Source organism: Xyrauchen texanus, chromosome 23, assembly GCF_025860055.1.
Source record: "Xyrauchen texanus isolate HMW12.3.18 chromosome 23, RBS_HiC_50CHRs, whole genome shotgun sequence".
Taxonomy (NCBI): domain Eukaryota; kingdom Metazoa; phylum Chordata; class Actinopteri; order Cypriniformes; family Catostomidae; genus Xyrauchen; species Xyrauchen texanus.
Window position 1 is genome coordinate 13726912 of NC_068298.1, and position 25355 is coordinate 13752266.

The 25355-nt window shown below is 37.2% G+C and overlaps 1 protein-coding gene across 2 annotated transcripts in view; it reads right to left on the minus strand.

Moving 5' to 3' along the window:
• The window catches only part of LOC127617337 (protocadherin-11 X-linked-like), a 233656-nt gene that overhangs the window by 190969 nt on the left and 17332 nt on the right, over nucleotides 1–25355 (minus strand). The window contains exons 3-4 of one of the 2 annotated variants that reach the window (XM_052089327.1): nucleotides 17874–20360; nucleotides 8839–10549 (exon numbers count right to left, since the gene is read on the minus strand). In XM_052089327.1, coding sequence (XP_051945287.1) covers nucleotides 10466–10549; nucleotides 17874–20360 — 2571 coding nt within the window. In that variant the 3' untranslated portion in view covers nucleotides 8839–10465. Of the gene's footprint in view, nucleotides 1–8838; nucleotides 10550–17873; nucleotides 20361–25355 lie in introns of those variants that run through there. The other variant, XM_052089326.1, reaches the window with a different exon arrangement.

Sequence of the window (25355 nt, forward strand, 5' to 3'; positions counted from 1 at the left end):
CTTTTGTCCCAATTTGGAATGTCCAATTCCCACTACTTAGTAGGTCCTCATGGTGGCGGAGTTACTCACCTCAGTCCGGGTGGTGGAGGACAAGCCTCAATTGCTTCCACTTCTAAGAAAGTCAATCAACTCTGCATGTGGACACTCATACTACTATCCACGAACCACACACCTCATGCAACCTTGACAGCGAGATCCACTAATCGTGTCCATGAGGAGGTTACCATGTGACTCTACCCTCCCTAGCAACCGGGCCAATTTGGGAGTCACTCAGCACACCCTGGATTCGAACTCGCAACTCCAAGGGTGGAAGTCAGCATCAATACTTGACCACACTACACCAAAAGCGATCATGTTGCTTTAGAAGACATTCATTTAACAGCTGCTGTCGTATGGATGACATTTATGCTGACTGTCTGTGATTTTTGGAGCTTCAAAAGAGAGATCTCCATTCACTTGCATTTTAAGGACCTACTGAGCTAAGATATTTTTCTGTTTTTCTTCAAATATGTTCTGGTGAAGAAAGAAAGTCATACACACCTGGGATGTCATGAGGGTGAGATAATGAGAGAATATTCATTTTTGGGTGAATTATCCCTTTAATGCACTATGAACTAACATGAACTAACAATAAACAATTGTATTTTTATTAAATAATATTAGCAAAAATTAATAAATACTGTGAATAAAATATATTGTTCACTGTTAGTTCATGATATCTAATTAATTTCCTAATGTTAACAAATGTAACCGTATTATGTAGTGCAACCATTAAAATCTTAAAACACTTTGAAATGTGTGCATTTGGTTCAAAACGCAAACATCACTTTTAAGAAGTGCTTGTTCAGAAAAGCATTGGTTTCATTAAGGCATTGAAACACTATACTTTTATAGAAGTGTTCTTTAAAGGAGTGTAAGATTGCACCACAGCAAGTCATTTATCTTTTAGTGCCTCTTTGTTCTATTTATTTAGAAAATATATAAAATATTTCAAACACCCACCAAGTGTGACAAAAGCCACTAGCGTTTAGATGGAGGGAAGCAAAGAGTTTGGAAAGGTATTAAACAATAGCTTTCAAAGTGCTTACTAGGCAAGAGGAAAGCATCTGAAGGCATGCTGGGTCTACAGGGCAGCTCTCTGGGGCCGACAATCTGTAGGAACTGTATGCTTCCTGCTTGTACTCTCATTCCCCCGAACAGCATGCCAACCTCTCTTACATTTGACAGCCTGCAGCCAAATGTATTATAATGAATGCATAATGGCACAGACACTAACTTGTAATGAAATCTTCGCTGGTCTATTTTGCAATGTAATACGAAGCTGACATTTTGTTGACATTACAGATCAGTATTTTGTAGTCACAGCGCACAAGTCCAAAGTAATACAAAGTTTAGATGTCATAAATAGGTAATGACCCATGCTATGACAAAGCAAACGTTAACATTGTGAGTTTTCCATCCTGATATTGACATCTGCTGATGATCTATTCCAGCGAGTTAACTCTGGAATAATATCACTACAAGCTTGCATAATTGTGCTTAGAACTCTAATTTCTTTGACTCAACAGTCTGTCCATTCTCATCTTCCTTGCTCTGAGAGTCTGGCCGCCTGCTGCACAGACCGTGGAGAAGATACATATTACATGGGAGCACTGGTCATTCAGTCTGGCCCCTGATCACACATTTTAGTCCAATTAAAAATTAAATTAGAATTAGATTCATCATTTGACCACACTACACAATGTTGATCTTTTCTATTATGTGTTTTTATACGCCTTCTTTTTTTCTAGCACTAGTTCACCTTTAAAAGTGTATGGTATGTTCTCCTAGCTACATGACGTGAAAACATCAACCACACTTCTTGCACCAAGCTCTAATTAGACAATGCTATGGGCTAATTAAAGAAATATGTCCCAGTTGCACTGGCAATTCATCCCCCTGATGAAGGAGTCTGCATGGCAGAGGGTTAGGTGGTTAAAGGAATATTCTGTGTTCAATACAAGTTGAGCTAAATCGACAGCATTTGTGGCATATTAAATACAGCAAAAATTATGTTGACGCATCCCTCCTTTTTTTATAAAAGCAAATATCGAACTTACGGCGATTTCAGGCACTTAAAATGGAAGTGAATGAGGCCAAGTTTTGGAGGATTTAAAGGCAGAATTTTTAACCGTATCATTTTATAAAAGCGCTTGCATTACTTCTTCTGTTAAATCTTCTGTATTACGTATTTGAGCTGTAAAAAAATTTTAATTGTCAATTTTGCAGGATTACAGGGTTTATGTTACATCGTCATGGCGAATAATTTGTCAAATTGGAAATAATTTACACAGAAAAGGTTTGTAAACAATTTTATCACACTGAAATCATGTTTCATACATACTGATTATGTCTTGTTTCTATATTTTTGAAGCAGTAAGTATTTTAACGTTTACGGATTGCCTCTATTTACCTCCGTTGCAAGTGCATCACTGTAACTCTCATTTTGCTTTTTATTTTTAAGAAAGGGAGGGACAAGTCGATTTTATTTTATTTAAAATGTTGTGTTAATTAGCATTATGCCTGTCAATTGAGCTTAACTTGCATTTAATATTCCTTTAAAAAGCAGGGATACATAAACTAGTGGCTATATGTATTGGTGTGCGCAGAATTCTGAAATAGCTACTCTTTAGCATTAATTAAAAAGCAGATATGAGAATAAGTAGATTAAATAGAACAAAATATAATAGAACTTGAGTGTTGAAAATTCTGTAAACATTATATATTTCAGTATTCCTTTTATTTATTTTGTATGTCGTATTTTATTACAAACGCTCTATTCTCTTCCTAAGAAGCTATTCAGACTAGGCTTAGAACCAATGACTATATTTGCAGTGCAACAAACTTAAGCTTTATTGAGGGACGGCTCTGTTGTGGGGCTATTATAAAGTCAACAAAGTAACAACAGTGCTGAGCAAAGTGTTTGTCCATTGTGTGGTCAAACAATGTTCAGAGCAGGGTTCAAAAGCCTGCCCTAATTGTGTCTGACTCTAGAGACATCTACTCCATGACAGCTATGTAGTGTCAATTCCATGGCAGACAACAGCTGAGAGTGTCTGAAGCTTAGTGATTAGCACTCTGCCCAGTTAATTTTAGCAAGGTTTGGAACAGGACTAATCAGGAATTAAGAGTCAGCATCCACCCTAAACCGCCTTCTTTATGCCATCACAAGGGATACTTTCATGATGAAAAAAAAAGCAATTGTCTGCTGTCTCCGATTATCCTCAGGAAAGCCTATAATCTGGCTGAAAGTACTTAAGGAGTCAAGCAGCAAAATAACAACATTGATTATCATCCACTGTTCTTTTTTCTTTTTTTCTATACATGGGTGAGGAAGTTTGGTGGTTCCAACCCCCTCTCTCTACCATCTGCTTCAGCAAATGTTAAGGCTGGGTAAATACCCCTGAGTCCTCTGTGCAAACCAGATTACCAGCTATTCTAAGATGGGGCCAGGCTCTTATCGTCTTCCAATCTCTTTTGCAAACGTAAATCAAGAAATCTGTGCTGGATTACCTGGATTACAGTGCTTCTGAACTGTGTCTTTAAGTCAATGCCTTCCAACCTGACATTAGCTGATTTTCTGCTTACCCACTTAGTCAAGATCTCATGCGAATGTCCTCCAACACTCAGCTGGTCATCAATTCCACGAAACACTCTTTCCTAGACACAGTAAGCCCAAAAGATGGAGGAACAGTTTTCTTGATTAGGCAAAAGGTCTTTTTTTTTTTGTACATGATTGACGAAACTTGAATGGCTTTGTTCTCATCAATTAAATGCTTCAAAATAAAATGTATGAACCAAGGTTTGCATGTAATGACAGTGCATGCCAAAAGTACTTTTTAAAACAGCACAAACATGAAATCAATTTACCAGACAATGGTAGTGAGTGACTGTTGTGCTTTGCATTATACAGTACAATGCTGCAGGAGTGGTGAAAGTGGTAATCTTAATTATAGTATGTTAATATATATATTAAAGAGTCCAATAATGTCATACCATTTACAAATAAATTCTGCATTGTGAATGTTGTGCAAGGTAGTGCATTGACGTGGCATACAAAAGTTACCTTGCTAGGATGACTGCAGACAGAATGAAAAACAAGCTCTTGAAATTGAATTTTTATCCCTTGTTTTAGAAGAACATATTTCAAAGAAAGCATCCTTGAGAAGATTAGTGAATAACAACGTTCTTAAATTGAATACTGAAAGCATTTAATCAGACAGCAGTGTACTTATTTAGAAGCTTTATGCATGTTTTATTTTAAAAAATGTTCCTGTGTATAATAAGCCTATACAACCTGGCAATCCTAAACAAACATGAGTGACAATCAAGTTTCAAAGCTATTCCTAATCTACCGAAGTCAACAAACCACTATAGGGCTTTAAAGATTTTTGAACGTTAGTCATATTGAATTTAGAATGATCTCTTCTAAATCATATTAGGATATTATTGTCTCTAAGAGACACAATTTCAAGTAATCATCAACGAGATGAGATGTTCTAATCAAACAAGGCACAATACTCTTAATTCTATATGGAAAGAAATGTCTACATGCATAATATCTACATGATATTAATGATTAATATCCTTAATCAATAACATTAAATTAATGTTCCAGGTTCAATAGAAGCTCAATTGACAGCATTTGTAGCATAATGTTGATTACCACAAAATATTTTCGACACAGACATCATTTATTAAATAAAAGTAAAAGTGAGGCTGATGGTATAATGGAAGTGAATTGGGCCAGTCTGCAACAATTAAAATACACACTATTTCCAAATATAGCCATAACTTGTGAACATTATGTGACGACATAATTGTAGTCATATTTGTATTTATTTTTTTAATAAGGGATGAGTCAGAATTATTTGATGTTAATCAACAGTATGTACACAAATGCTATAGATTGAGTTTAACTTATATTGAACCAGTAACTTCCCTTAAATCTAATTCAGCTCAGGGCAAATGTATGTAAATCTATGCTGACTAAAATAGTCATTACTATGTAACTTGTGAATATTTATACTGTTGTACTTTCAACCAATAGGCAAGTTTTTAACAAGCCATGCAGACAACCAGTGTTTTTTTAACCCTGCAAACTGGTTTGATTTTTGAGTACACAAAAGGTATATTGCAGCTGCAAAAGGATGATTGAATTATTCAGTTTGGCAGATATTTGGCAGCAGGAGTGTGAAGCACAGCCTTGAGTGCAAATATCAGTGAAAGATCATTTTCATATTTCCTCCACTGCTGCACAGAAAATGCATAAATAGCACTACATAGAGATAATAAGCAAACCCTTGGGGCTTGGACACAATATTCTCAGTCTGCAGTAACTAGTAATTCCCCAGTGTATGTGATCATTTATAACGACGGCCCGCCTATCCTGTACCATCAAATTCCCGGCCCCATTCTGCCCCTCTGTGTGATGTAATACTTAGGACATAGGATATGATCGATATGAATTATAAATACGATCTCAAGACATATGTTTTGTTGCACTTTCTCAGCAATCTGATCCTAGTCTGTCCTCCTCAAGATACATTTTGTCATTCTAAAGTCCACATGATTTATTAATTCATGAGCTCTCTTATGGCACTGTATACTCTCATAGTCAGCACCTGCTGGAGAGGTACTTTCATGGGCATTCAGAGTGAGGTAATGCAATTCCTTTCTGGTTTCACTTTCATAGTGATGTACCTTGCAGTGTAGCTAGTTTATAAATACCAAGTTTCCTTAAACTGAGCAAAATGCAACTTTGTATTTATTTTTAGCAATAATTTATGTATTTATGCATTTATTCTTTCCCATTCAATACAGAATAGCAAGAAAACAAAAATTAAGCAAAACGTTTGAGGTGACGCAAAGGCAAAAACTTTCTGGGGTAACACTTCACAATTAGGTTTTAGGCCTATATGTTAACATTAGTGTATGCATTCGGTATCGTAATCTAACAATATCCATATAGCTTTCTTCCTTGGAACACAAAATGAGACGTAAAACCATATTTTCAGTCTCAGTCACCATTTAATTTAATTGCATCCTTTCACATACACTAAAAAAGTGAATAGTGAGAGAGAATGAACATTCTACTTCTCTTTGTTTTGTTACATGGAAGAAGGACAGTTGAGTGCATATTTTATATGTGTGTGTGTATATATATATATATATATATATATATATATATATATATATATATATATATATATGTATATTTTGTAATTTATAATATTTACAGTATTGTTCAGTGTTCATGTTAATTTGTAATGCATTAACTAATGTTATAGGTGAATGCATCTTTAAAAAAATTGTATATATAATATATGCTGTATGTAGTATATGTAACATTAACCAAGATTAATGAATGTTGAAGAAGTAGTGTTTATTGTTGGTTGTTAACTTTTCATTTCATAATGTTATTATGCAAGGATTGTTATAAAAGTAAAGTGCAATCAAAGGGTTCAAGTGGTAACTGAATACAACCATGTGCTCCTGCATTAACATGTTCAAGGTTATTCTGAGCAAATGGGTCAATCCTTGATGCACCTCCATTATTGAGGCTGTTACTTTACAGACTCCTTTAATCAGCCCCCTTATTGAAAATTGCTTTATTAGATTATGAGAAAACGTGCAGGGATATGTTCGCTTTGTGTGCACCACATGGAGCCATTTAATCCACACCATGCAGCTAGCATTTGCACTTGACTCAATGGGAATTCTTATGGGAAATTCTTAAATGCTTTCTAACAAATAATACTGCACATTTAAGATCAATGCTACAAATGAAGCAGTGCCACACAAAACTCCTTTCAGCTGTCATAGTAAATTTGAAGAATAACCATGGCTAAATTACATATCTTTAATAAACACAATTTTCCAGAACTCCAGATGGAGACCAATCTGTTGGAAAATGTTTGCCCTTTATTTAAATCTAAAGAACTAATAGACATTATAACATAGCTCTCTGGAATGCTTGATTCGGATTGGAACTAAATTTGGCATTCTGATGTCAACATTTTTGTATAATGAGCGCACATTTGTTTTCATATGTAATGAATAAAATCATGCAGATACAGGTAAGGACCTTCAGTTAATGTTCACATGAACCATCAGAATGGGGAACATTTTTTGATCTCAGTGATTTGATCACGTGGCACGATTGTTGGTACTAGACTCTGTAACTGCTGATCTCCTGCTATTTTCATGCATAAGAGTTTTACTCTAAATGGTGGAAAAAAGAAAAAAAAAAGCATCCAGTGAGTGGCAGTTCTGTGGACGGGAATGCCTTGTTGATGAGAGAGGTCAACAGAGAATGGAAAGACTGGTTCAAACAGACAAAGTCTACGTTAACTCATATAACAAATGTACAATTGTGGTTAGAAGAATAGCACTACTGTGTATGTGCGATAAGTAGTTATCTTAAATGCTTGTTTAAGCTTGAATGAGGAAAAGCTGTGTATGAATGGGCAAATGTATTTTAGTGATGGCTTTCTCATTCAGAAACAGTACTTATTGTGTAGTTTGCATACCAACAGTCACGAATGTACATAGGATTTAGCACATTGAGAGTTTACATTGAGCTATTAATAGCAGGCTGACATTTGCATACTCTTAAAAAAAAGATACAAGCTCATCGTTGTACATGTGCACCTATTTCCTCTAATCACCAAAGACATATTTCCCTCATGGGAAATGATTAGCTCTCCAGGCTTGCAATATAAAGTAACTTTGATAAGCAATTACATTTTTTTCATTGCCTCTAAATTCTCCTTTCTTTCATGTGAACCTCTGGAACAGCTGGTTTGAAACCACCTACGCTGGAACAATGGCTGGCTCTTGGGCCTACTCACAAATGCACTTTGAGAAAATATACATGTAGGTGTGTGATCAAAGAGCCTTTAAATGCACCTTCTTGTAAGACTAAGCAGTTACAATTTTTATCGCATATATATTTGCTGAGAAAACCCCTCATATAACAATAATTCAATATATAATGATGAAATAATTATACATAGTTATATTTAAATATCAAAAAATATATATATATATATATAAAATCATATATATATATAATATATGCTGTATGTAGTATATGTAACTTTAACCAAGATTAATAAATGTTGAAGTATCGTTTATTGTTGGTTGTTAACTGTTGCATTAACATATTTTAATGTATAAACATAGTGTAGTGTTGCCTTTTTCATAATGTTATTTTATATATATATATATATATATATATATATATATATATATATATATATATATATATATATTCAGAAAATTAAAATGCATTACATTCTAGTCGCAGAAGAGTTAATCATTGATAACACAATACAAAAAGCGGCTTTAGAATACAATGTAATGTTTACTACCATATTATTGAACATAATCCAATCATTGACATACAGTTCACAGCAATCCATTTCACAAGTGAATTTGTCAGTCAGTTCGAAATTAATTATGAGGGCTTGTTTAAGGACCCGTCAATTTCAACAAGTGTCAGACATGCTTGTGTAGCATCTCGGGTGCATTGCGTCATAAACATAACATTTTTAGGTCACTGTGTAAAGCTAAATATAGTTTAATACTTAGAACACATCTTGAGATCCCTTAGTTAGAATTTGCACTCCATCAAATGTTTTGAATGCAAGAACGTAACAAATGTCTGTTTTGTGCTGTCTGGTTGTTTTATTTATCTATTGAGATCGTTAGGAAAATATGGACATGAAATTGTTAGATTAATAAATGATGCATGGCAGTGTGCAGTACAATGCAAAATACTTTAATAAACTTCCAAAGCTCAAACATACATAAAACAGTTATATACAGGTTACTTCACAAGTTGGCAAATCAAAAGGTGAATACAAAGGTAATGTAAGGTGCTTCAAAATTTAGGACAGTGATGTGTCCATCTCCCTCACATTAAAATGTCTTTAAATTTTTTCTCTCTCACTCTTTTTAAATGGCATGTTTAATCATTCACAGAGTCATTCTGTGTTTCGAACTCGAGAGTAATATGTTTGACACCATTAAGACATCTGATACCTCCGCAAGAGTAAGAGGTTAAACATTTGGGCCCAAAGACACTTCTACAAGTCACTCCATTGCCTAAAAGGAGAAAATTACTGCTTGAACAAAAGTGCTATCCACTGAAGCAATTTTTAGTGCAGTATTACAATGTAATATTCATTCAGGGCATAAATGCCTGGCTGTTTTACAAAAGACAGCTTTAATTGTGGGATACTTATCAAGACCTTAAAGTGCTTAGATTAGGTGTTTTACTGTAAATGCATTGCTGTTGTTAACAAAAAAAATCTGAATAGTACACTTATTTGTTATCTGTCTTAGATATTTTATTTAATTCTTCTTGGTTGTATGAATACATATCATGTCAGTTTCAGAAAATACAAACACCCAGGTGATGTAACTAAAACCTGCCATCTCATATGACAGATTGCCGGTGGCTTTCTATTCAAAGTCATTTAAATACATCTCACAGGTTATATTGGCTCTGCTTTTTTAAGGCTGACTACAACAGACAACATATAAAAGGTCAGACCCAGTGTCCTTTTCTACTGCGTATGAGGCAATTCTTTGATCCAGGAGCTCTGTTTCCTATGATTGAAAGTTATCAAAGCATTAGGGCTCTATTAGAATCTTCTGCATCCCGTATTCAGAGGCAATCAGTGACACAGTTAAAGTCTACCATGAGTGTTTGGTACCTCCTATGGAGGGCCATGCATTTCAATGTTAGCCACATGATGATGAATATTGGGACAGAGTCATTGGGCAAAAAGAACTGTGGCAATCAATGATGAGGTGTACACTGTATCATGGCCTGAATGGTCAAAGTAAGGCCATGTGCAGCGTGAACTGCAGAAATAACAAATCTGTCTATTAGACACTGCATCTGTTAAAGCACCGAAAGACCAAATTAAACAGAAACAGCAGGTGAACAAAATATAAGAAAATAAACAACCACCAGGCACATCAAAGTTTCACCAAACTTTGTTGAATGTGTCAATCAAGAAATCAAAATCAATAAATAGACACAGACAACAAGGACTGTGCAGCATATACATAACTACATATACATCCTATACAGAGGTCTTTGCCATATTCATATTCCGTTTGGATAAGCAGATTGGAAAAGTGCTATCGAGGTGTCTCTCGTACCCTATTCAGTGAAACCAGTGAATGACGACAAAAAGGGTATAGCAAAACATTTCAAACCTCCTATGAATCACAAGCAGAGAATTAGACGAGATTCGAACAGGCAACGAGATGAGTTGTCTCGGTTAATTAGTCTGCCAATACTCTCTAGGTCTCGTTTGAGGCTGGAGAATCTGTACAGTTTGCGTTTTCACCTCTTCAGCCAGTTCAGCCTTCCTCTCCCTCCCTCCCTCACTTTAGGAAATGGCAGCTAGAGATTGATTTTTATCCTGTGGGAGCGAGCTGTACCTGTGCCACAGAGTGTGCCATAGAGTGGTGGTTTCAGTGCCGTCTCCTGTAATATAGAGAGACAGACAGATATAGGGAGATTGTAGTTACAATATCATCTAGGTAGCTAAGCTGCATTATGTACTAAGTAAGATGACAATGAAGTAATCTCTCTCTAGACATATACATTCTCATGCATACATGGAGAGAGAAATAGCATTCTTCAAGGAACAAATTAAAGGAGGTATGATTTTTTTTATTTGATTTACCTTGAAGAATGCTGGGTGTTATTATCAACTGGTCAGAGTGCATGCAGGTACACCAATTTGCATTTTTGCTTAAATATATGCTGTTACATCCACCACAGTACAGCAACACTCATTCATAGGTGACAACAAGAAGCTATGTCACTATTACAGGATTTCTTTTTATAATTATTATTATTATTATCATTTAATTTTTTAGAAAGTTTTCAGTGGTTTGATATTAGCATTTGAATAAGCCTATCAGCATAACTGTGATACATTTCATCCTTATGAAAGTTCCAAAGTGACTTGTGGCATATGCAATGGGAAAAGTCAATTAAACATATTACACTTATTATTCTGAGTACTCTCATTAACATTGGTGATGTAAAAACTGAGATATCAAAGTAGTAAGCAAATCAAATATGGCTCTACCTCTGGGCAAATCTATTAATGGGGAAATATAATGTCATTTTGAAGGAGAAGTATTTTGTTAAATAAGAATGAGATCATATTTAACAAAGCGTGTGGATTTTAAATGAACATGCAGAATTTATTTATTTTCAAAAAGACTAAGGGATGAGATGGACATGAATTGCTGATGGGTTAAACGAGCAAAAAAAATTATAAATCACCTAGAGTTTGAAACAACTACAGATAATCAATAGAGAGAGAGTAATCCAGAAGAAACAAGCCATGTTATGTTCTAAAAGAAGTGATCGGTTAGAAATCTAGACACATCTGCACCATACCAGACATGATTCAAAATTGAAGTGGATTAAGAAATACTGAAACTCTGGTGGGTGAGAGCACAAACTGTGGACTCAAGGACATCCTCTCCCATATTTTATGTTTTTGAAATGCTGAATGTACTATGAAGCCTGATGCAAAGATGTGTTTGAATGTGAAGCCCTGCAAGTCTGTGAGGGAGGGCATTTTCATACCAATGCTAAAGGAGATGTACAAGAATTTGTTCGACATGGGTTAGCAAGTAACAAAGGTATACAAATACACCCCTGTCCTGAGTATAGATACCCATATAGCTTTTGATTTTACTAGCTTTATTTATTTATTTATTTATTTAAGTTTATTTAGATAGGGACAGATACAAATAACATAGATAAACTTTGACAGTAATCTGATGCATGTATCATAATGTTTTTAGCTATAGCTAATTTGCAACACTTGTCCCTTTCTTGCATCGTCATAGCCTTGCAAATTATAACTCAAGTATGGTGGTATTTACTTGATCTGCCATAACTAAAGTGTGTATTGAGACAGACGTCCCTCCTCCCAACACCCATCATCAAAGGGGATTGACCTCTAAAATCGAAGTCTGAGAACATGGCGTGAGAGACATAAAGACGGAGAAATATTGAGTGAAATGGATGGGAAAGTGGTTCTAGTGGTGCACTGAATCCAGAATGGACCTCTAATGGTATTATGAGCCATATGGCCCATAAATATTTTGTATTTTGACAAGCTTTTCTGTGATGCTGACATCATTCTCAGCATTGCATTGCCTTTCATCTACTAGTGTTTCCCCGGAGAAATGCATCTTTAAATGGTCCTACAAATGTTCTGTCTCGTCTATCCATCATGGCAAATACAGACATGATGTTTTTCAGCAGAGATGAGGTTGAAGTTAAGTTATGCTGACAGTTGTGTCACTGGCTTTATAGCTGATATCAGACTTCAGAGTTGATGCACCAAATATAGGGTAAATGGACAAGAGACATGATCCGTTATGCAAAATTCAGTACTTCAGCATCCAGTGTCTGTTGTCAGTTAATGGTCCTGAGCATGTTTTTATGTCCTGGTTCACAATGACTAAGCAAGTATAAGCATTAAAGCTAATGGATAATATGTTAGCAAACATAAACATTACCCAAAGTATGGAATGCTTAGTTTTAAGTAAGGTGCAGTAAACAGTGCACTTTACTTAGGAGATCTCAGCAAGAAACATCAGTAAGGTCAGTACACTTTTAAATGTATTACGTTACCCTTCTCTCTCAAATTTCATCAGACTCTCGCCTAATATGCAAAGTCATTTTATGAGTGAAAATGTTGACTATATCGAGACTACATCAAATATACTACATATCAGGGAAATTTGAACTAATATGATGCTTGAAAATAGACCTCAATTTAAATTTTACAACTCAGTCAGTCAGATATTTGTAGCACAACATCTGTATGTGACCTGTAAAGCTGGCACTTGCTTGTCAATAGCAAAAAAGTCTGAAAATACAATGAACAAGAACACAGGTGAGGGGAGAAACAAGCCCTGAATCTCTATTCACATATCATCCATACTAAATAATAGGAATGTGCACGAAGCTGAATACCTTATTCAGAAAGGCACGAATAATGACTTCAAAACGAATAATGGATTTATCTGAATAATATATATCAAAATATATATATATATTAGTTTGACTGATAATCCAAGAAACAAGCATAAAGTGACATTGAAAAATGAACATTCTAAATTACAACGAATTTATGAATCTGTGCAGTCAATATTTCTAAAGTATAAACCTTATGAATGAAAATACAGGGTGTGATTTCAGATCGGATGGCTACGGCCTCTACTCCGTTTGCGATCTCTATAAATTGTGCATGTTTGGAGCTTGTCAAGCGTAATATTAACAAAGATACAACATCAAGTACACTTTCCAATTCTTGAAATGTCAATGTTAATGTATCACACGATTCACACGTGATTCTGATGTATTTATTTATAGCCTAAACCTAAGCACAATGTTAAATTCCTGACCTGAAGTGATAATTTCCCATTTGAGCTTGTCTAGCCGTCTCTTAAGGTTGACCACTTTTATATTCACATCAGCGATTAAGGTAATTATCTGGTTAAGACTTTATTCCAAAAAAAGTTAAAATGCTCCATAAAGGTTTAAATGCTCCATATAGTATTCATCTATTTGTAATATTCCTGCTTGTTGCTGTGTCTAGTTTCGAAGGCTGTGTGCTAGCTAGGATACGTCCTTTGAAGGCAGCATTATACCAAGTGTCCTCCTTTAAACAAGCCTCATTTAAATGAGACGGCCTTCTTAGGACAAACGAAAACAGAACTTATCATGGTTGCTATGACAGCACGCCACTCTTTAACAAGCACGAACGCTTTGACTGAGAAGGAAACAAACGTAATTTTAGAAGGGAATGTATGAGGTCAATTAAAGGAGCGTTATAATGATGTAGAGAAAAAAGAAAATAGATTTTACAGGTGTACTTTTAGTCTATAATACATTATTTTAATTATATATTACTATAATTATACATTGTGATGAGGAGGAGGGCATGGCCGGGCTGTGATGTCCATAGCCGGCACTGAATCAGCGGGAGAGTGAGATGCACGTGGCCGCGAAGTGTGTATGTGTCCTTATGTTTTAGGTTGGTTTAAGTTGGTTCTCGCCTCCTATTTGACCATTCTTATACATATTATATACTTTTGTTTTTGACAAATTATGTGGATTTCCATTGAATCAAAGAATTGTGGGTTGTGAGTGCCCACGAAGGATACGCTTCATGCATCCTCTGAATTCCCGTGAAAAAAGGTTGCATTCGAAGGCTGCATTCGGAGTGTCTTACTCGCTTGTCTGAAATGAGACTCGATGACGTATGCGGCCAACAAATGCGATCTCAGGAGGACCCAGCCTTCGAAATGAGACACAGCTATGTATAACAAAGAAACTGAAACTTGCTCTGTCTTTTTTCTTCTTGTTATTCTTTAAACTATGCTAAGTTTTGAAAAAGCTCTGTATACTGTAAATCTAACATTATTATTATTATTAACTAAATAATGTGTCCTATCGTAAAAAATTCCTAATATACTTACAAGACTTTCACCTGTTTGTAGGCTATATTGATTTCTTATATTTCTTTTAATGCTTGAATTTGTATTTATTATTCCCTGCAAAATGTGTGCTTAACATTTCACATTTTGTTCCACACCTACTGCCTCCAGTATAATGTTGTTTTACATGAACAGACCCACACACGGTTCTATCTGAATACAGAGACAGATACAGATAATTTTGTCATATGCACAAATACAAATACAGACACACATAATGGCTTCCCTGCACACCCCTACTAAATATATGTGAAAAGCACAAAACGTCAGCTCAAGGAGAGTTTGTCATAAACATTTGATCTTTAAAGTAGGCTATACCTGGGCACAGCAGGAGGACTTAAAATTGTGAAGTGTAGTAGTATAAAGTTTTTTTGGCATTTACTTTTTTCTTTTTTTAATAATTTTTCTTTTCTTTTTTATCCTGCTGTATTATATTTTATGGCCATCATTAAACACATCAATTTTGCTATTCACTAAGTGTAAATATATATATTTTTTTAATAATATTCTAACATACATTTATTCATTCATTAACAATATGGTCACCCTGCATACACAATCTGATCCAAAATTGTGCTCAAAGAAAGATTCAATTTCAGTTTGAAAGGGATAGTTTTCAATATCCCATGTTTGTGTGTGTGTGTGTGTGTGTGTGTGTGTGTGTGTGTGTGTGTGTGTGAGCGTGTATTTATCACTTTGTGGGGACCAAATGTCCCCATAAGGATAGTAAAATCCGAAATGTTTGACCTTGTGGGGACATTTTGTCGGTCCCCATGAGGAAAACAGCTTATAAATCATACTAAATTATGTTTTTTGAAAATGTAAAAATGCAGAAAGTTTTCTGTGAGGGTTAGGTTTAGGGGTAGGGTTAGGTTTAGGGGATAGAATCTAAAGTTTGTACAGTATAAAAACCATTATGTCTATGGAAAGTCCCCATAAAACATGGAAACACAACATGTGTGTGTGTGTGTGTGTGTGTGTGTGTGTGTGTGTGTGAGCGTGTATTTATCACTTTGTGGGGAACAAATGTCCCCATAAGGATAGTAAAACCCGAAATTTTTGACCTTGTGGGGACATTTTGTCGGTCCCCATGAGGAAAACAGCTTATAAATCATTCTAAATTATGTTTTTTGAAAATGTAAAAATGCAGAAAGTTTTCTGTGAGGTTTAGGTTTAGGGGTAGGGTTAGGTTTAGGGGATAGAATATAAAGTTTGTACAGTATAAAAACCATTATGTCTATGGAAAGTCCCTTAAAACATGGAAACACTACGTGTGTGTGTGTGTGTGTGTGTGTGTGTGTGTGTGTGTGTGTGTGTGTGTGTGTGCGTGTGTGTGTGCGCGTGTGTGTGTGTGTGTTATTTCTACAAAACAATGTGACATGGGATATTAGTTGGATACATATGTTTTGCTTGGACAATTTAAACTTTTTTTTTTTTGTCTCAGTAAATGAAGAGAGAGAGATTATGTTCAGGGCAATTAGACTCTGTTCATTATTATGCATTTAAAGGTCTAACATCTAAGACCAAAAAAAAAAAAGAATACATAACTATAGCATTGAATAGTAAGAATGTTATGGAGTGAACTTAGAGTGTTTCACTGGGCATCCGCCAAACTAAATGAGATTATTGGACTGTTTTGCTATGTCGTTACCACAAACATTTCGACAAGAAGCTGATGCAATGTTTCAAAATGTTCAACAAATATTTCAAAACATAAAGAACCTGAACTGATAAAAATCCATAAAGACAACTTGGCAGGGCAAATTACAAATGTACCCTGAATTATGTGTCTTTCCATAATCTCACTATGTAAGAAGGCTTATGTATAATGCACCATGGTAGAGCGTTGGTTTTAACTGCATTCTAAAATAAAGGCCTCATGGTGGAAAAGGAACATCAGCTATGTGTGGGTGTCACCTTAAATTACCATGCACACAATGTATCTGAGTGGATATACTGTAATTTGTAAGAACTATGCAGAGGGGGATTTTCTCCAATAAGGACAGGAGCTCAGAGAGGATGACATGATATTACAGATGCAAAAAAAAAAACAAAATCAACTGTGAATGAATGCTAAACATGCTCAGAAATGAAAAATAAACTGTATCCTATCAGCATCTACATGCATAGTCTTGTAGATAGTCTTGTTTGAATCTGAGCCTCTGGAGTCAGGCCAACAAAGAACTTATAGCTTTGACCCCTGTCCTGTGCTTTCTAGCCTGCCCAAGAAAATGGCTATGCTGCAGACTCCTTGTCTGGTCATTAAAATGCATGCAGTTGATAGGTAAAAAATGAATGGTGTTTCAAGCTATTAGGGAATATGCTTCTATTTAAGTCTCTCATCCCCACAGCTCTACCTTCACCTTGATCTTCCTGACCTACAATCGCACAGCTCAGTCTTCCACTCTGCAAAAAAAGACCTGTCACTGCAGTAAGGCCACCTCTCTCCACCCCAATTTATATTTATGTCCCTCACCTGCTTTTATTTATTATCTACTTTGCATTTGGCACATCTCCTCTTGAGCCATAGACTAGAATACTAGTATTCAAATGAACCTTTCTCTCATTAATACCAGCAATTTTCCTCAGAGATAACTTATAATGTTTCTTTTGGACAGAGTAATGAATTCTGTTTAAAAATAATCAGCTTTTTCCCAACTATCTTACAAGTCTTGGCTCTAATGAGTTCTATCAAGCATTTATATGGGAAACAATCTTTTCAGCAGTGTGCATCTGCTCAGTTGTGCCTGTGGAATGCAACGCTGTCTATCTTGTTTGATTTTCTGTCAAGCATGCATGGTTTTGGGATGTCAATCAAGAAGAAACATTGCAGTAATCTCAGTGCTGTGAGCTAGCACTTTTTCACTATTAATTTGTGTGCCTAATAATTACTCTTTAGAATCGAATGTCTCATTGAGAAAAAATAAAAAAAAACAAACAACATATTCAAAGCTATATAACATCTCACACTAATTTAACTGCCACAGTTTTCCTCAAGTGTACAGTGTGCCTTCAGTTATTTGATATCAATTAATTCATAATTATTTGAAATATTTCCTAATATGAGTACATTTCCAAAAGAACAACAACATCCACATTTTTTAAGTTTCATCTTATTCATCTGCATATTAAATTTTGTCACGTTTGAGATTTGTGTGATTAAAACTTAGCACATGCGGCTACCACCCTCCATTCCACATCTTTCTAAAAGAAGGACGATACAAATGGGAGTTGGAGCATCGATTCAGTTAAGAAAGGAAGTTGTGAAATACCTGTCTGGTGTGGATTTGTCTAGGCCCTGTGAAGCCCCCTTGACAGCTGCACTCTGAAACGCTGTAGGGGTCGGAGCTGCTGGAGGAACATTTGGAGAGTGAGTCACAGCCCACCACGAATGTGTTGTCCAGAGGGAGTTCCTGAATGACATGATGCTTCTTGGGAGCCACAGGAGTCTCTGGTTTGATCTGGAATGTTGTCTGAGGGGAAGCTGATTTGTAGTGCTTGGCTAAATCAGGGCTAGCAGGTTTAAAGGTAGTCGGTGTGGTAGCCCAGTTATACTTTCCCATTGTCTGCTCCTCATGTTCAACAGGGAGATCTAAGGTGCCATTGATGTGCTCATGGGTAGGATCATCAGACTTGTGTTCCTCAATCGTTACAAAATTTAACAGCAAACTCTTTGGAGATCTCTTCTTCTTTTTCTTTTTCTTTTTAATCTGCCTGCCCTCCTGGTTGGGTGATACCCACTCGCCACTCTGTTTGCTCTTCTGGACAACTTTGTGTCTTGGTGTCTGTCGACAGCGTACCAAAGCGGTCACAAAAATGACCAAGATAACAGTCATAGTCCCAGCAATTATGGCAATAACAACAATTACATAGCTATTGGTTTGAGGTGTCACATGGTTGTCCCCAACATTTCGGTCCAAAGGAGTCTCCAAGCTCTTGCGTAGTAGCTCTTGAATGAATGTGGCGTTAGAGATGGTATCATTGACAAACAAATAAACAAGGGCGACTGCATGCAAAGACTCAGGCTGTCCTAAATCTTTGACCTTTACCACCAGCCTATGAAGACCTTGGTCTGCAGCTACAATCTTCTCCTGTAGAGTGATATTTCCTGTTGTTTTGTCAATAGCAAACAATCCTCTCTGTGACCCTCCGATAATACAATACTGCAGCTCAGCATTCATGCCAGTGTCATTGTCAATGGCAAACACTCTCGTCACCACTGACCCAGGACTGGTGGCCGAAGGAACTAGATCATAAGAATAGTTAGAGGAGGGAATGACAAACACGGGCCGATTGTCATTTACATCAACAACATTTATGGTGACCTTGGCATATGAGGTGGTTTGCATTTGACCTGCATCCACAGCCTTTACAACAAAAGTGTAGGAGCTTTGTTGCTCCCTGTCAAATGTTATGTTTGGTTTGATCACCCCGGTTTTGGGGTCGATGATGAAATTGTCCTTCCCATTTATGATTGAGAGAGTCACGACCGCATTGTCACCAGCATCTGCATCCGTGACAGTGATCAAACCCACTGTTCCATACAAAGGCAGGTTTTCAGGCACATAGAAGTTGTACTCAGGATGGGTAAAAGCTGGGCTGTTGTCATTTTGGTCTTGGACTATTAGCTTCACATTTACATTGCTCTGAAGAGAGGATGAACCATTATCCCTGGCAATGACTGTGAATGAATACTTCTCCTGTTTCTCTCTATCCAGCCTTTTTACAACAGAAAGGATCCCAGACCGTGGATCTACTTTAAAACCATCAGGACCATCTGGGCCAAGACTATAAATAATAAGGGCATTAGAACCACTGTCTGCATCCGTGGCACTGATTTTTATCAACTGAGTGCCAGGGTCATTGTTTTCCGGAATGGACAGCTGGATTTCTGTCTGAGGAAAAACTGGGACGTTATCATTCTCATCCTTAATTTTAATGAGAACCATTGCTGAAGTGTTCAAAGGAGGTTTCCCTGAATCAGATGCAACTATCCTAATTGCATACTCACGAGTCATCTCATAATCTAAGGGTGCTGCCGTTTCTAACAGAAACTGGTCGTTGAAGACTGGCTTGAGCCTAAAAGGTACATCATGATCAGTGTAGCAAGTCACTTTACCATTCAGATCAGCATCTCTGTCTGTCACAGTAATCAGAGCAATTTTTGTGTTTAGAGGGGCATTTTCAGACAGCAGCACAGTGCCATTAACGAGATTCATTATGTAACGAGTATCTATAGAAGGGACATTGTCATTAATGTCTGTTACATTGACTATCACAGTAGCCCTTGAAGGGGTTGAGCTTCCGTCACTGGCCAGCACTATAAGCTTGTGGACTGGGTTGACTTCCCTGTCCAGTGGCTGCTTGACAGTAATCAGTCCGGTTGTGCTGTCAATAGCGAAATGTCGTTTGGTGGCAGGGGAGATTTGGTTGCTGAAGGAGAATTGAATATGAGCATTGGATCCCAGATCAGCATCTGTGGCATGAAGGTGTGTGACAGATGTTCCCATTGGGGCATTCTCAGGAACATTCACCTCCACCTCGTTGTCCTTGAACACAGGTCGATTGTCATTGACATCTGACACAGTCACTTGCAGAATGGCTGTGCTGGACTTTGGAGGGGTGCCACCATCCTCAACTTTAATTTTCATCACAAAGGTGTCCTTCGTCTCCCGATCAAGGCTCTGCTGAACTATAAGCTGGGGCCATTTGTCTCCCTCTGGGGTCTCGATGATGTCCAGTCCGAATTCGCTTACACTCTGAAAAATACAGATGATACAGGTTTTGTTAACTGTTTGAAGTAGATTAATCTAGAACAGTACATCTTTGAAATGTACAAGATTAAAGTGTTTAGATAAATCTTAGTAAGAGAACATATGCAGTTAATAATTGTGCTAGTTGAATCTTTCTTCTATTTTATTATTATTCTTTTTAATATTACTACTACTATTATTACAATATATATATATATATATATATATATATATATATATATATTGTATATATATATATATATATATATATATATATGTATATATATATATATATATATATATATATATATATATATATATATCATTATTAAACAAATATATTTGAGAATGTTTGCTATGACAATGTCACCATTAACTAATATAATATCATTCTGTAAAAACCCAAATATGTTTTAGCCAGTAGTTTATTTTGGATTTACACAGATGTTTGCTCTAGATCCAGCATTAAATGGTGGGGTTAAAGTTCTTTAATCCAATAAGGGAAGGCATAAGGCCTTAAAATATTTACTTGAAAAGCTTGTCTGGGGGATATGATCTTATAAAGTAAAGACTTATGCAAACATTGGGTCTTCACACAGTAAACAGTCCCATATATGTGCAATATGCAATGCACAGAGCTGTTTCCCTCTCCAAAGTAAAGAAGTCTAAGATGTGGTAAGCAATCAAAAATTGTTTGGTGGAGAGGAAATTACTTTGAGTCAATTCCTTATTTGCTTGGGTGAGCATACATCAATGCACATGTTCCTGTTTGAACTATTAGAGCGAGCCTTGTATTGACCCTCATGGCATACTAAAAAAATTTTTTATCTCTTTCTGACCTTTGCTCACTCCTTCATTAAGCAAGCTTGTCTTAAATTTTTGTTTTGCTTTATTTCCTTACAAATTTTAAAATCAATTGCCATTTTGAACGAAAATTGTAGATTCGGCATTTAAAACATTTAACGTAGAAACTCGCCAACCAATAAAGTTAACAAAGACACACTACTGCATCTCATAGCAAAGAAATAATGAAACAAATTGCAACACACAAACTTGTTTTACCTGACTAGCAAGACTTGGATTTAGTGCATGAAAGGGAGTAACTTCAATTACGAGAAGAAAAAAAAACAGCTGAAAAGGGAGCCAAAGATATAAGCTTCCATTTGAAATATAGTGCAAGACCTCCATAGATTAAAGGAACACAAAAACACCTGAACATTAAAAAAGAGTTTCTCCCAGAAAGGAGCCAAATCTAGGCAATAGCAACACCTGAGGAAAATGAAAACAAAAGCATAAGTAATCCCCATGAGAGACCATCTTTGACTGTTTAAATAATTTCCTTCCTACAGAAACTAGCCTTAATATTTATGATTACATATCAAGCTACATGGTAATGCTCAGCCTTGCACATATTCTATATTTCCAAGGGTGGCAAGAGATGGAGACAGTGAAACAGAGCTCCGTGCCTGAATGAGAGTCAAGCACATTTGTGAAACAAAGAGGCTCTTTGAAGCTCTTTCAGTCAAAAACATTTTCATGCTAGAACAAGAATGCAACTTCCTTCAGAGATAAGCATCCTGCTGCACATATATCTTGGATAGAGTACTCTATCTAGGCACATATTTCAAATGTGATTACGATATATGCATTCTCCATGCTAAGGGTAAACTTGAGTTATTTAGTCTGGCCACTGTTTATTGGCACATTGTGTGTAGCCACATAGCAACTGTAATGGCAAAAGGCAATTTCCGTATGTTGAGTTAACAAAGTATGCATTGTACATGCTACAATCACGTAACATATCTTCATTTGGTGATTCTTGGCACACTATGTGCTTAGACCATCTGTTGTCTTCTCTAAGTACTATATAAATTCTTTCTAGTACAGCATTTTGTAAGGTTTTAAAGGAAAATGTGTTACTATTTTGTAGAGGTCGACCAATAGTGGGTTTTGCCAATACCAATAATTAAGGTGGGAAAACAGACCCATAGCCGATTAATTGGCCAATAGTTTTTCAAATGTATTAATTCAAACTTTCCACCATGTAAAATAGTGCTGAACTTTAAGTAAGTATTCCTTTCCATGGTCAATACTTTAATAAATCTCTCCCACACTGGTACATTCTTCAAAGTCATCTGTAATTAATTAAAATATTAATTGAAATGTTACAGGTCAAATGTTCAGCAGTAACATAAAACACTACCTTACAAAGCCAAATAGAGACTGTATGCTTCATCACTACTGACAATATTTATTATATTATTTTATTGTCATATTAAATCTATAAATGGCATACAAGAAAGGGAGAGAGAGAAAGGGATAGAAATAAAATCAATTAAAGTATTTTCTTTTTAAAGGTAATGTTATAATAGCATTGTCTATAGTACATGTGTCCTCAGATGAACACATTGTGTTATACAGTATATCAATGAGCCCTCTCATCAAAATTGATTTCAGACGGATCTATCATGCTCTTAAGTTTTTTGTACATAAATACATCATAAAATTAGGAAGTTTGGACAGAAGTTAATTTTTTCAGAACAGAGAAAACTTTAGTCAAAAACCTATAAAATGGAAAACTATAAAAAATTATCCTGTGCACGTTCATTCACATACTGAGCCGTGCTCGCATTTGGTCTTCTTAAGCAAACGCATGGCCGAGACAAACAAAAACTCAGGCAGCATATTCACATAAGGTTGGCATAAATTATTGGTTTACTACTAATAATTAATGTATAAATTAACTTAGAAACAAAACTTCTTTGTAGCAATCTTGTTTATAATCTGACTGGAACAAACAGGAAAAAATGGATTTGCACGAATTCATGTTACATTTTTATTATTATTATTATTATTATTATATAAAACAGTGTTTAAGAGGAAAGGTAAGCAGTTTCCATCCTTGACTTAACATTGTTCTAACTGACCATATTGGCAATGCAATTCTTCAGTGCAGTGATTAGTTATAAACAAATGAATTATCAAACCACCTTTGGTTGTCTGAACTGACTGATCTATTGTACCATGACAATAATAATAACATGCAATCTATACATACTTTTTTTCTCTGTTAATGTTTTAAACCCGTGTTTGAAGTGCCCGTTTCAATCAAATAGCCTAGTCTCATTGCACAACAAACTCCACGTGGAGTCAGTTATTGTTTTTATTTAACTTCTAGAGGGTGTCATTATATTGTTGAACCAATGAGTTCAGACTGTACAACCCTCCAGTGCCAGCCACAGAAAAATTAAACCAGGAGTTGATTTTATTATTTTTTTTCTGATAGCCGATAGTTAAAATGTGATGTGGATTACAGTTAATCTGTTATTGCTGTAAACAAATGCATGGTGACCATAAGGCCATTTTTAACTAATTAATGTTCCTTAATTTTTAGTAAATTATTTCAATATATAAGAAAAAATATACAATTTTTTTTCCCTAACATTCGCCAGGTGCATGAAAAATCATCTGTTATTTCACTTCTATGGTATTTACAGTTACATTAAGGGTGTAAATCGTCAGTTCTCTTACGAGAGGTTCTCTCGTATTGTGTAAGCTAGCTTTCGCTATGGGAAAGATTCATCAAACTGCATACCTTGAGCGGGCTAGCTAGCGAGCTCATTGGTTGCTCTGCGGCAACTGCTGCAGCCTATAGACGAACTTGAGTGAACTTGCGTCCAATGACAGGCGCCCGCGCCGTCACTGTATCAAAGCCCACCAGAATGGGCGTGGCTAGAGTGCATATAAGCGTAAGTTCGTAGGCTGGAACCCTGATTTTCATCTATTCAGCGAAGCTCTTCGCATCTCTGAACTGCAGAAGCCGCGTCGCCGTTCGAGGGGCATCTAGCAAACTTGGACAGCGCTCGAAGAAGCCGGCCATCTTCACCACCTTCAGCCATCCTGCGAGCTACGCCATCCGGGCGACGTATCCTTTTAGAGCAAGCAAGTTCCTCAGCGAACTTCACAAAAAGAGCAACGAGCGTCTTTTTAAGATGCCTCGCACCACCTGCGCCTCATGCCGCGCCCTCTCAGCGCCGGAGACCGCCACCTCATCTGCGCTCTCTGCCTGGGACTGGAACATGCAGAGCTCGCCTCGCTGACGGGCGGATGCGACCTCTGCGAGGAGCTTCCGATGTCGACCCTGCGGCTCGACTCGAAGCACTCAAAACCGAAGCCACCTTTCGTTTCGCCACGCAGAAAGAAGCGCCGCTCCCAAAGGCTGCCGGAACCGGTGTTAGAAGCGACTACCTCGCCGGAGCCTCTCCCTCGAGCCTCGCTTCACCCTCCCGCCCCCGGATGCGCAGTTGCCACCGAGCGGCCGCACTGTTGCCATCTCGGATGACAAGGCGGAGGATAAGGGCTGCTGTTCCATCATGGCTTCGGACAGCGAGGAGTGGTCAGGCTCCCAAGCCTCCTCCTCGGCCCAGGAATCCAGCAGGACCCGCGCCGGAGTCGAGGAAGAACTAACGCGCCTCCTCACACAGGCCGTCGACCGCCTCGGGCTCGAGTGGTCACCGCCCTCTGAGCAGGCTCCCAACAGACTCGACGGCTGCTTTCTTCAGCGCCGTCGCCGCGCCGCTCCCTTCCTGCCGGAACTCCACGCCGAGCTCTCTAAATCGTGGAACGCGCCTGTCTCGGCCAGGAACCGATCCCATGTCTCCATCGCTTCAGTGGACGGCGCCACCTAGAGGGGCTACTCTTCCATCCCCCCGGTCGAGGATTCGGTAGCAGTACACCTTTGCCCGCCCTCCGCGAGATGGCGGTCTAAGCCAGTGCTCCCGTCTAAGGCCTGCAGAACTACTTCCGCCTGTGTTGGCCGCGCCTATGCCGCCACCGGCCAAGCCGCATCTGCTCTGCATTCCATGGCCATATTACAGATCCTCCAAGCAGACCTTCTTCGAGAGTGGGATGAGAAAGGCAGGCACCCAGAGGCTGTTTCAGATCTAAGGAGCGCGACGGATCTCGCCCTTCGCGCCACCAAAGCTGCAGCTCAAGCCCTAG